Source organism: Meles meles, chromosome 5 (genome assembly GCF_922984935.1).
Source record: "Meles meles chromosome 5, mMelMel3.1 paternal haplotype, whole genome shotgun sequence".
Classification (NCBI taxonomy): Eukaryota; Metazoa; Chordata; class Mammalia; order Carnivora; family Mustelidae; genus Meles; species Meles meles.
The window spans coordinates 83167205-83180430 of NC_060070.1; the positions used below are offsets into that span (position 1 = coordinate 83167205).

General features: G+C 36.5%; 1 protein-coding gene across 3 annotated transcripts in view; it reads left to right on the top strand.

Moving 5' to 3' along the window:
• Positions 1-13226, top strand: part of CEP85L (centrosomal protein 85 like) — a 167285-nt gene that overhangs the window by 20304 nt on the left and 133755 nt on the right. For all 3 annotated transcript variants that reach the window (XM_046005488.1, XM_046005491.1, XM_046005489.1), the window contains exon 2: positions 4883-5044. In XM_046005488.1, the coding sequence (XP_045861444.1) occupies positions 4883-5044 (162 nt within the window). The remainder of the gene's footprint in view (positions 1-4882; positions 5045-13226) is intronic.

Genomic DNA, 13226 nt, shown 5'->3' on the forward strand with positions numbered 1-13226 from the left:
CTAGAGGGGGGGGCATACTATAAGGTAATGTAATTCTTTGAAACCAAAATTATAAAACTGAGAAAACTAACACATTATTGATTTGATATTTAATATTACTCATTTTATGCCTGTGTGAAGATAGGCTATCCACTACCATACAGGTTTCTTACAGGATGTTCTGCATGTGAATACTTAGGCAGTTATGATAGTAGCACAAAAACATCTCATGCAGTTCTTGCCATATAGTTATTAGATTTTCATGCTAAGTCACACATGTATACAGTGGGTAAGTTTATGAACTGTATGGCATGATGATTATTTACTGTTCATTAAGTAGAGGTAGATCATCAGAGAGGTCTTTATCCTTGTCTTCATGTTGATAGGCTAAGGAGGAGGAGAAAGAGGAGGGGGGTTGGTCTTGCTTTCCTACAAGAAAATATAGTAGAGGTGGAAAAGGTGGAGGAAGTGGTTGGGGAGGCAGTACAGACAAGCACACTGGGTGTAACTTCACATAAATACATCATCATTTCTATCTGACTTCTTGGATTTCTCATTTCTCAAAAAATGTTTCTAAGCAGTACCAGTCATTCTTCTGCTGTTTTCTTTAGTTTTTAGCGCTTGCGTCGTGGAATAGCCCATGTTGTAAAAGAAGTCAAAGCAGTCTTGAGTAATCAGAACCCTTCTGCCAGATTGTTCAATGTCAGTTTGTTTTCTGGCACTGCTGCTTCTATGTCTTCTCTCTCATTGTCTGGCATTGGTTCAGAAGCTCTCCTCTCCAAGTCATCTTCTGTTCATTTCTCAGGGGTTGTCTCTGTTAGCTCTTGAATTTCTCCAAGATCCATATCTTGAAAGCCTCAATTTCCCACCTATTTTGCCATTTCCACAATCTCTTTCATTATTCCTTTGGCTGGCTCTGTTGTAAATCCTGTGAAGTCATACACAGCATCTTGACACAGTTTCCTCCAGCAGGAATTTATTGTTTTGGGGTTGATGGCTTTCACAGCTTTTTCTATAACGATGGAATCTTGAGTGGTGTAATCCTTCCCAAACTTTCATGACGTTCTCTCTATTGAGGTTCTGTTCCATGGCATTCATAATCCTTTCCACAGGGAACCATGCAAAATGAATCTTAAAGGTCCTTATGACCTCTTGATTCAGAGGTTGAGTTAGAGACATTGTATTAGGGGCACTTTGATATCTTTGGTACTGAACTCACAAGATTCTAGGTGGTCAGGGGCTTTGTCAGATAACAAAGGCACTTAAAAATGCGTGCCTTTCTGGCAAGTTGCTTCCTGACTCGAGGGACAAAGCATCAATGGAATCAGTCTAGAAAAAGGGTTCTTGTTCAGGCCTTCTTGTTTTGCAACCAAAAGACTGGCTGCTGGTTCTTAGTTACCTTTTTCCTTCAAATTTGGGGGTTAGAAGCTTTTCAGATAAGGACAGTCCTGACCACACACCCGACTGCATTTGCGCAGAGCAACTGTTAGCCCATCACTTCCTGCATTAAGTTTTGGTGCTCACTCCTCTTCCTTACTAATACATCTTTTGTGGCCATTTCTTTCAGAGTAAGACCCTTTTGTCTGTCTTTAAAAACCTGTACAGGCAGATATCCTTTCTCAGCCATGATTTTCATAATGGCATCTGGGAATTCATCTGCTGCCTCTTGGTGGGCAGAAGCTGTTTCTGTTATCTTGACCTTTTTTAAGCCAAATTTCTTTCTAAAAACTATCAAACCATCCTGTCCTGGCATTAAATTCTTCAGCTTTATATCGTTCACCTTCTTTTTGCTTTAAGTTGTCATGTACTGTAATGACTTTGCTTTTTCTCAAATCATACTCATCTTTAGGTATGCCCTTATTACACAACCTTGCACCCACATAAAAGCTGTATTTTCAATACAAGATAAAAAGGTATTTCACAGAAAGTTCAGGTTCTTTGCTCTTGCTTGTGTAGCTGCAGCAACAGCTTCACAAATTTCCTTTTCATTTTTAACAATGATCTTTATGCTGGATTCATTTATTCAGAAATGGAAGGTAACTACAGGTACAGACCTGAAACTATAGTACATATCAAGCATTCAACTTTTTCTTTCTCATGTCCTGGCTTTTTTTTTTTTTTCCTTCTTGGGAGCATTTCTAGCATCACTAGTGACACTTTGCTTTATTTTTTTTTTTTATTTCTTATTTTTTATAAACATATAATGTATTTTTATCCCCAGGGATACAGGTCTGTGAATCACCAGGTTTACATACTTCACAGCACTCACCATAGCACAACTTGGTGGTGGAGGGTACGGAGGGAAAGAAAGAATCTTAAGCAGGTTTCATGCCCAGCACTGAGCTGGATGTGGGGCTTGATCTTACAATCCTAAGATCATGACCTGAGCCAAAATCAAGAGTCAGATGCTTAACTGACTGAGCCACCTAGGCACCCCTAAATGTATATGGTTTTTAAGGCTACTTATTTACCTTATATATCTATAACACCAAAACAAATTTAATTCATAGATTATATGTAAATAGAAATTTAAATTAGTATTAACATGGCATGGTCTTTTATTAAAACTATATCTTTAATGTTGGGATTAGTATTGGTAGAAAATAGCTTCAGGTCTGGTTTTATTAATCTGTTTATGAATTTTGATTTTTAATATTAAATACAGAGAGAGGCTTTTTCTAAAATTGTGGCAAAATGATTTAATCCATTTTATGGACATGTTTATTATTTTGTGATCCTTACGTTTAAATCTAAAAACTTTATTTTTTCTAAAGACTGCCAGAAGACACTCCTTATATGGCAGTTTCAATGGTGTGTCAGTTTGTAATTCTGTGAAGATGTCTTGTTTCATATCATGATGATAATGCCCCATACGTTATTTGCTCTTTACTTAGAGAAACAGCTGCATTTGTGAACATAGAGCACAAATGCAGGCATGAAATTATTGATAATCTATTTTAAGGTAGCTATTCAGGTCATCTGTAATATGCTTATTAATTTTTTAAGGATGTCATTGAATGAAAGCCCCAAATTCTTGTGTAGAACTTGTTAACTTCCACAAATAAGTTTCAGGCTCCAATTTGAGAATCACTGTGTTCATCCTTTATAAAGATATGTGCTTATATCTATAGCTTTTATATAAAATTCAATAAGTTTAAAATTGCTTTTTAAGATTACCATAACTTTTTAAAGATTTTATTTATTTATTTGAGAGAGAAAGCATGTGTGCACACTCTGCATGGGGGTGGAGGGAGAGTGAGAAAGAAAAGCTTACTCCCAGCTGAGTGAGGAGCCTGACAGATCCCAGGACCCTGAGATTGTGACCTGAGCCGAGGGCAGATGCCCAAATGACCGAGCCACCCAGGCGCCCCTCAGATTACTGTAACTTTTATGAACTAGTTATAAGTGGTTCACAGACTGGCATTCCTCCTTGGATATACTTTGTGTGGCATTGTAATGGACAAAAATTTAAGAATGAAGTAAGAAGAAAAGTAAAATGGATAAGTCAGAAAAAGGCAAGTAAAAATTAAGTAAAAGTGGACAAGATAACTGAAAATAAAGACCAGGAGAACATTAAAAAGTGATGTTAGCTTGGGGCGCCTGGGTGGCTCAGTGGGTTAGAGCCTCTGCCTTCGGCTCGGGTCATGATCCCAGGGTCCTGGGATCGAGCCCCACATCAAGCCCCGCATCGAGCCCTGCATCGAGCCCTGCATCGAGCCCTGCATCGAGCCCTGCATCCAGCCCCGCATTGGGCTCTCTGCTCAGCGGGGAGCCTGCTTCCCTTCCTCCCTCTCTGCCTGCCTCTCTGCCTAATTGTGATCTCTGTCTGTAAAATAAATAAATAAAATATTTTAAAAAAAAGTGATGTTAGCCAAAAAAAGATTTAATATCACTCAAAAGGGAAAATTGAGAAAAGAGTCATGATGATGCTATGGTGTTAATCTTTTATCAAAACGTAACTAAAGAGGGATGCTTGGGTGGCTCAGTTGGTTAAGCGGCTGTCTTCAGCTCAGGTCATGATCCCAGCGTCCTGGAATCGAGTCCCATATCGGGCTCCTTGCTCAGCCGGGAGCCTGCTTCTCCCTCTGCCTCTGCCTGCCTCTCTGCCTACTTGTGATCTCTCTCTCTCTAACAAATAAATAAATAAAATTTTAAAAAAGCCATAACTAAAGAAATAAAAGAAATACAAAATGATTTTAAATGTTAAACGATTAGGATACAGTAGAAAAAATTTATTTTCCATTAGCATGTTCCACTTAAATTTTATGCAGTATTATTAAATTAGGCTTTCCCTGGGCCCCAGTTCTCAACTGATGGCTCTGTGTGGTATCACAGATGTCTGCATATCAGATATTCCAGAGCAGAGTGCTGACATTTCCAGACAGAGAGATAGATTTGACGTTTTAAATAAGACAGCAGTATGTGGGGGCACCTGGGTGGCTCAGTGGGTTAAGCCGCTGCCTTTGGCTCAGGTCATGATCTCAGGGTCCTGGGATCAAGCCCCACATTGGGTTCTCTGCTCAGCGGGGAGCCTGCATCCCCTTCTCTCTCTGCCTGCCTCTCTACTTGTGATATCTCTCTCTCTCTCTCTCTCTCTCCGTCAAATAAATAAATAAAACCTTTAAAAAAAAAAAAAAAGACAGCAGTATATGTTTCAGTGTTCAAAACCTATGAGCGGGAATCCAGGTCCTTTAGTAGAGGAAGCTGTGAAATCAGCATTGAATTTTTAGGTGTACAGTATGTAAGTTTATTTGATGAATCTTAGATATCATTGATCTATTTTAATTATTTGATGCAGAAAATAACTTTTTTATGTGTATTTTTTTCTAAGTTCAGAAAAGATCTCTTCTGTCTACTCATAGACATTATAAGTGTGCTAATTTTTGCATATTTTTCTTTGTAGGCCCAGATTATTCTTCATCAGCATGGTTACCTGGTAATGAATCATTGTGGCAGGCCACAAGTGTTGCATCTAACCATCGAAATAATCATATCAGGAGACATAGTATAACTTCTGACAGTGGTGACACCGGCATTGGAACTTCCTGTTCTGACAGCGTGGAAGGTGAGCTGAAATTCTTAGTGTTTAGACATGAGCCCTCAGAGAATGGTTGTGATTGAGAACATTCAAGGGATATGTTCTGTTGTTCCAAAATAAATTATAAAATAGTATTTGAATATTTAATAATAATTATTAATGTTCAGTGTTATCATTATATCAAATGAAATTATCCCTCTGATCATATTAATTTTCCCACATCACTTTTCAAACTACTTGTTTTGATGTAATTATAGATTCATAGGCAATTTTAAGAAACAGTACAGTGATTGTATGCACCCTTTATTCAGTACTTCCCACCTCCACCCATGGTAATACCTCACAAAACTGCAGTGCACTATCACAACCAGGATATTGATATTGATACAGTCAAAACATAGATTGTTTCTTTTCTTTTCTTTAAAAGATTTCTATTAATTTGAGAGAGAGAGCATGAGAAGGGGGCGGGTCAGAGGGAGAAGCAGACTCCCTGCTGAGTGGAGAGCCTGATGCGGGACTTGATCCTTGGATTCCAGGATCATGACCTGAACTGAAGGCAGTTGCTTAACCAACTGAGCCACCCGGTGCCCTACGGAATGTTTCTATCACCACAGTGTATGCACCTCATGTTGGTCATCCTCCCCTTCTGCTCCTTAACTTTTGGAAACCACTACATCTAGTCTCCATTTTTATAATTTCATCATTTCAAAAATGCTGTATAAATGGAATCATATAGTATGTAACCCTTTAATATTGGCTTTTTTTCTTTGACAATTCATCCAGGTTGTTGCATATATAAATAGTTCATTTCTCTTATTGCTAGGTAGTATTCAGCAGTGGTGGTATTAGGTAAACTACATTTTGGTTAAGCATTTTCCCACTGAAAGACATGTGGGTTGTTTCAGTTTTGACAATTGGAAATAGAGCTGCTCTAACCATTCAGGTCCAGGAACACAGTTGCTGGTTGTATGGCATTTGAATGTTTGGTTTTAAAGGAATTGTCATAATGTTTCTCAGAGTGATTATTTCATTTCAGTCAGCAATGGAAATGGTTCATTGTGAGTGATCCAGTTTTTTCTTCATTCTTGTTAGCACTGGTGGTTTTTAATTCTAGCCTTTCTGATGGGAATGTAGTGATACTTCGTTGTGGTTTTAATTTTCATTTCCTTAAAGATTAATAATATTGACTGTTTCTTCCTATGTTTACTTTCCATCTGTCCTCTTCAGTGAAATGTTTATGTCTTTTGCCTCTGTTTTAATCAGATTATTATTTTTTTTTACTGTTGAGCTTTTAGAGTTCTTTCTATATTTTAGACACTAATCCTTTGTTCGCTATATGATTTGCAAATATATTCTTCCATTCTGTAGCTTGTCATTTCATCCTCTAACAGTGTTTTTGCAGAACAAAAGTTTTAAAATGAATAGTTTGATGAATAGTTATAATTTTAGAAGTGTATATATGGATTGTGCTTTTGGGGTCAAGTCTATGAACCCTGCATAGTCCCAGATCTTGAAGATTTTTCTCTTTTTTTGCCTTGAAGTTTTATCATTTTTTGTTTTCTATTTAATTCTGTAATCCATTTTTGAGTTAATTTATTATAAAACAAGTGTGTTTTGGTGTTCCCAAGACCACTCTTCAGCTCAGTGATTTGCTGGAAAGAATTCCAGAACTCAGAGAAGCTGTCACGCTAATGGTTATGGTTTGTTACAGCTGAAAGATACAGAGTTAAATCAGCAATAGAAAAAGAAGCAAAGGGCAGGGTCTAGGAGACACTAGGCCCAACCATTTGTCCTCTCTCAGTGGAGTTGTGTAGACAGTGTTTCATTCTTCCAGCAGTGATTTGTGAGAGCATATAAGTACTGCTAACCAGGCAAAGTCACCTAAGCCTTGGTGTCCAGGATTTTTATTGTGGGTTGGTTATGTTGGCATGATTGACTCCTTGTGTGGATGACGTTAGTCACTAGCCTTTGAGAATTCAAGCTTGTAACACATGTTTCAAAGCACCCATCATAAATCACATTATTAGCATAGACTTTATGAACTAACTCGAGGTCCCCAAGTAAACAAAGACAGTCTTATTAGGCAGGGTATTCCAGGGGTTTAGAGGTTACCTCTTAGGAGGCAAAAATAAGGGCCAAACCTTTTTTATAATATGCAGGATGTTGAAAACCCTGACATGCTGACTTTAATCCTTTTTGCACAGTGTGAGACTAAGATTAGAATTCATTTTCTTTGCCTAATACGTCTCGAAATTGGGTAGAATAATTATTCCCATTTTTCTTTTTCAAAACTGTTTTAACTATTCTCATTCCTTTGCTTTTCTGTATACGTTTTAATTTTTCTATAGCTACAAAAAAATCTTGCTGGGAATTTTATAGGAATTGTATTATCCATTTATCAGCTTGGGGAGAATTGACATGTTTACTTTCTTGAGTTTTCTAGTCCATTAACATTATATAGGTCTCCATTTACTTAAATTTTAATTTTACTCACCAGTATTGTATCTGTTTTGTTAGAATTATACCTGAGTATTTCATTTTTTTCTTTTTTGGAGTGATTGTAAATGGCATTGTATTTCCCGTTTTGGTGTCAATATGTTGTTATTATATAGAAATAAATCAAATTTTGTATGTTTATCTTGTGACATCGTTGAACCTCTTTAGTTGTAGGAGTTTCTTTGGTAGATGTCTTGGGACTTTCTCTATAGACAGTCATGTCATCAGTAAATAGGATGTTTTTCCTTACTAATCTGTATGTCTTTTATGTCCTTTTCTTCACTTATCATCACAGTAACCAGACCATCCAGAATAATTTTGAAGATGAGTAGTAGAAGTAGACATTTTTAATCTTACAGATAAAGTGCTTAGTCTTCCACTGCTAAGTAGTTGTATGATAGTTGTTAGCTATAGGTTTTTTGTAGATGTCATTTATCAATTTGAGGAAATTTCCCTCTAGTCGTACTTTGCTGAGAGGTTTTTGTTTTTTTTTTTTAAATGATGAATGGGTATTGGATTTTGCAAATGTTTTTTCTGTATCATTTGATAAATGATATTCTTCATTAGCTTGTTGATATGGTGGCAGATTTCCATAGCTTGATTTTTCAAAAATTGAGTTGGCTTTCCATCCCTGGAATTCCACTTGGTCATAAGGTAGAATTATTTTTATATATTGCTAAATTCTATTAATATTTTGTTAAGGAATTTTTCTGTGTATCCATAAGGAATATTGTTCCATAGTTTTCTTTTTAGGGGGACTGCCTTGTCCTGTTTTGATGTCAGGATAATACTAGCTTTATTAAATGAATTGGAAAGTATTCTCTCCTGTTTTCTGAAAGAGACTGTATAGAGTGACATTGATTCTTTAGATGTTTGGTAGAATTCTTTACTGAGACCATCTGGGCCTAGAGATGTCTTTTTTCATAGTTTTAAGGTCATGAATTCAGTCTCCTTAATAATTATAGGGTTATTCAAATTATGCCTTTTTTTTTTTAAAGATTTTATTTATTTATTTGACACAGAGAGAGAGAGAGAGATCACAAGCAGGCAGAGAGGCAGGCCGAGAGAGAGGAGGAAGCAGGCTCCCTGCTGAGCAGAGAGCCCGATGCGGGGCTCAATCCCAGGACCCTGAGATCATGACCTGAGCCAAAGGCAGAGGCTTAACCCACTGAGCCACCCAGGTGCCCCTCAAATTATGTCTCTTAAATTGGATGAATTGTTGTAGCCCCCCCACCCAGAAGTGGCCCATTTTGTCTAAGTTGTCAAATTAATGTGTGTAGAGTTGTTCACAGCATTTCCCTATTATCTCTTGATGTCTGTAGCCTCTGTAGTGATACCACCCCCTATTCCATTTCTGGTACTGGTAATTTGTGTCATCTTTCCTTTTTTATTTTTTAGTTTTAGTAGCAGTTTGTCAATTTTATCGACCTTTTCAAAGGATCAATTCTTCATTTCATTTTCTTTTTTCTCTTTTCAATTTCGGTTATTTCTGCTCTTTATTATTTACTTGTTTTTGCTTTGGGTTTATTTTGCTGTTTTTCTCAGTTTTTAAGGTGGATGATTAGTGGTTTGAAACTTTCGCTCTTTTTGGGTGGATGCATTTGGTGTGCTATAAATTTTTTTGAGCATGGTTTTGACTGTGTCCTACAAATTCTGATATTTTATGTTGTCATTTATTTGTTTTCTTAATTTTCCTTGAGACTTTCTTCTTGACCTCAGGGTTATTTAGTAGTATGTTGTTTAGTTTCAAAGTTTGGCATTTTCTGCTATCTTTCTGTTACTAATTTCAAGTATTTGAAAATTACTAATTTCAAATTAAATTATTAATTTCAATGATTCTATTGTGGTCAGAAACACTATGATTTCAGTTATGAATTTTTTGAGGTTTCTTTAGGTCTTAGCATGTGGTTTATACAGTATATGTTTTGTGGGCACTTGAATACAATGTGTATTTTGCTGTTGTTGGGTTGATCCTCTTGGTTGATGGTGTTTTTGACTTTTTCTATATCTTTGATGGTTTTCTATCTAGTTGTTTAGTCAGTTGTTAAGAGCAGTCTTTTAGAGACTCAACTATAATTGTGGATTTGTGTATTTCTTTTTGGTTCTTCAAATTTTTGTTACATATGTTATAGTTCTAATGCTTGGTGCATACACATTTAGGATTGATGTATATTCTTGGTGGATTGGCCCTTTTATCGTTATATAATATCTTCTCTGTCTCTGGTTATTTTCTTGTGCTGAAGTCCACTTTACCTGCTATTTATACAGTACTCTGGCTTTCCTTTGATTAGTGTTTAAATGGTAAATATTTCCTATTCTTTTTACTTTCAACCTGTCTGTATCATTATATATGAAGTAAGTTGCTTGTAACAACATACAGTTGGATTGTGATTTTTTTTTATAATTTTATTTTATTTATTTTAAAGATTTTATTTATTTATTTGACAGATAGAGATCACAAGTAGGGAGAGAGGCAGGCAGAGAGAGAGAGAGAGGAGGAAGCAGGCTCCCTGCCAAGCAGAGAGCCCGACGCGGGGCTCGATCCCAGGACACTGGGATCATGACCTGAGCTGAAGGCAGAGGCTTTAACCCACTGAGCCACCCAGGCGCCCCTGGATTGTGATTTTTAATTCACTCTGCTAATCTCTGTCTTTTGCTTGATATATTTAGACCATTTACCCTTAATGTAATTATTGATTTATTGATACTTAAGTACACTATTTGTCTTCTTTCTGTTTTCATTTTCCTGCTTTCCTCTGGGTTAGTAGAACATTTTTAGAATTCTACTTGGATTTATCTGTAGTATTTTTAAGTGTATCCCTTTGTATAGCTCTTCTAGTGGTTGGTCTAGGTATATAGGTGCGTATGTAATATGAATAACTAATTTTAACAGTTTGAGTGGAGTATAAAATCCTTTACCATCCCCTACTTAAAAAGTTGTTTCATATATTGTCACTATATGTATTTATAATTATATCAGATAGTGTTATAATTTTTACTCCAACCACCAGACTTTAATTTAGGAAACAAGATGAGACACAGCCTATCTTTGCTTTCTGTGTTCTTTCTTTCTTCACGTTTCAAAGTTCCTTTTATTATTTTATTTTGGTTTAACCATTTTTTTAATCTCTCACATCTACTTGTGACAAATTATCTGTTTCTTTTCAACTGAGAATATCTTGATTTTCCCTTGTTTATGGAAGGATAATTTTATTGGGTATTCATTTCTAGTTTGACAGTTTTTTCCCCCAGTAATTGAAAGTATTGTGCCACTTCTTTTTGACCTCCATGGTTTCTGATGACAAATCTCTAGTCATTTTTCTTTGGCTGTTTTGAAGATTTTTTTCTTTGTGTTCAGTTTTTAGAAATTAAGTATCACAGGTCTTTGGGTGGATTTCTTTGGATTTTTCCTTTTTGGGATTCATATACCCTCTTGAAACTGTGAACATCCTGCCAAATCTGAGAAGTTTCCAAACATTATTTTCTTTGAGTACTTGAGCCTTTAACTCTTCACTTCCAGGATGGCACAAGTCATAAATCTTTTGTTATTGTCCTACAGGTTTCTGATGCTCTCTTCCTTTTTACTTCCTCCCTCTCCTCTATCTATTGTTTGTTGTGTAGACTGGGTAATTTTTATTATTTTGTCTTCCAGGTCACTGATTTTTTTTTGTTTGTTTTGTTTTTATTTTTTGGTCTGCTCCATTCAATGTTGAACCTTCCCACTGAGCTATTTATCTTGTTGTATTTCTCAGTTCTAAAATGTTTATTTTGGTTTTTTTTATATCTTTTATTTCCTTGCTGGTGCTTTCTTTTGTCTTTTCAGGCATGCGTGTATTGTTCATCAAAGCAATTTTATGATGATTCCTTTAAAATCCTTGCCAGAGAATTCTTTTTTTTTTCCTTTAAAGATTTTTATTTATTTATTTATTTTTAAAAGATTTTATTTATTTATTTGGCAGACAGAGATCACAAATAGGCAGAGAAGCAGGCAGAGAGAGAGGAGGAAGCAGGCTCCCTGCTGAGCAGAGAGCCCGATGCGGGGCTCGATCCCAGAACCCTGGGATCATGCCCCGAGCTGAAGGCAGAGGCTCCAACCCACTGAGCCACCCAGGCTTATTTATTTATTTGAGAGAGAGAGAGAATGAGATGGGGCAGGGTCAGAGGGTGAAGCAGACTCCCCACTGAGCAGGGAGCCTGACATAGGACTCAATCCTGGGGCTCCAGGATCATGACCTGACCTGAAGACGGTTGCTCAACTGACTGAACCACCCAGGCGTCCCTTTGCCAGAGAATTCTAACAATTCTCTTATCTTGGTGTTGGCATCTATTGATTTTTTTTTTTCCATTCATTTTGGGAACTTACTAATTCTTTGTATGACATGTGATTTTGAATTGAAATTTTGGAATTTTTTGTACAGTTATGAGAGTCTAGATTTAAATTATTTCCTGCATAACAAATATTGTTATGTTTATATTTTAACACGTTTTATAAATATAAGCTATTTACATATGAGTAAATGTAATATAAAATGATTATAAACATATAGTAAATATGTTATTACTATATGTTTAAACCTTTTCTATTCGCCATCTTGGTAAGATACTGCTCTGGCATGTGAAGCAGGGAGAGGTACTATCTCCTTATTGCTAGATGTAGTTAGAAGTCTAGGTTCCCCACTTGGCTTCTGTTGATACCTGAGGAGTTTGAAAGGGAGTGCCTTGTTACTGCTGGGTGGGGTAGAAGTCCAGGTTTTTCATATCATCACCACTGACACCATTGTGTGGCTGGCCTCATTACTGCTGGGGGATGGTGAGTATCCAGACACTCTGTTAGGCCTCTCTGATATAACCTAAGAATGTATCTCTGCATAGGGAATATCCATAGTGCCAGACAGGGATGAAAGTTGTGTTTCCCTACTTGGCCTTCTGGTGGAGCTCTTTGAAGTATTTTGTTATAGCTTGGCAAGGTTGGAAGTCTAGGCTCCCCACTTGACTTTTGTTGGTGTGGGTAGAGCTGTGGTTTTTTCTATGGTATTTGGCTGGAAAAGAGTGGTTACTTTCTGGAGCATTTCTTGTTATCTTCCTCTTTCCTGGTCCATTGGGTAGGGAGAACTGGCTTTCCTGAGACTTTTTTGGGGTGTGCCATTTGGTTCTTTGGGGTGGCTTGTTTATTTTAGCTCCAAAGCAGAGAGGCAAAAAGAAAACCGAAGGAATTCACCACAGTATTGTGTTCCTTGGATCCTGAGGTTCTTAGCTGGTCTGCCTTCTTTTCTCCAACTTTCAGTCATTTGCTTGTTTTATATATAATGCCTAGGGCTTTTAGTTGTATTTAGTGGGAAATACAGGGAAGACTGTTTTTTCCATCTTCTCACTAATGTTTCTTATAGACATTAACAAAAAATCTTCACTAATACTTGTTATAACTTTGCTAGCAGTTGCATTGAATGTTTATTTCATTATGGTCTTGCATCTAATGTCAATTGACTATTAAAACACACCAAAGAAAGGAAGGAAATATATACAAAGTAGTGAAGGGGCAGATAGGAATGTGCATTGTAAAAAAAAATAGTTGTAAAAGAAGTATTCTCTTATTAAATTGAAAGATTAAAATAATTTAGGTATATAGTGCTTTGTTTCTTTAACATTCTTTTCTAACCTTTCTTAAATAAAGATTTTATATCCTGTTTTCACAGCCTTATTTAGTTTGTAAATG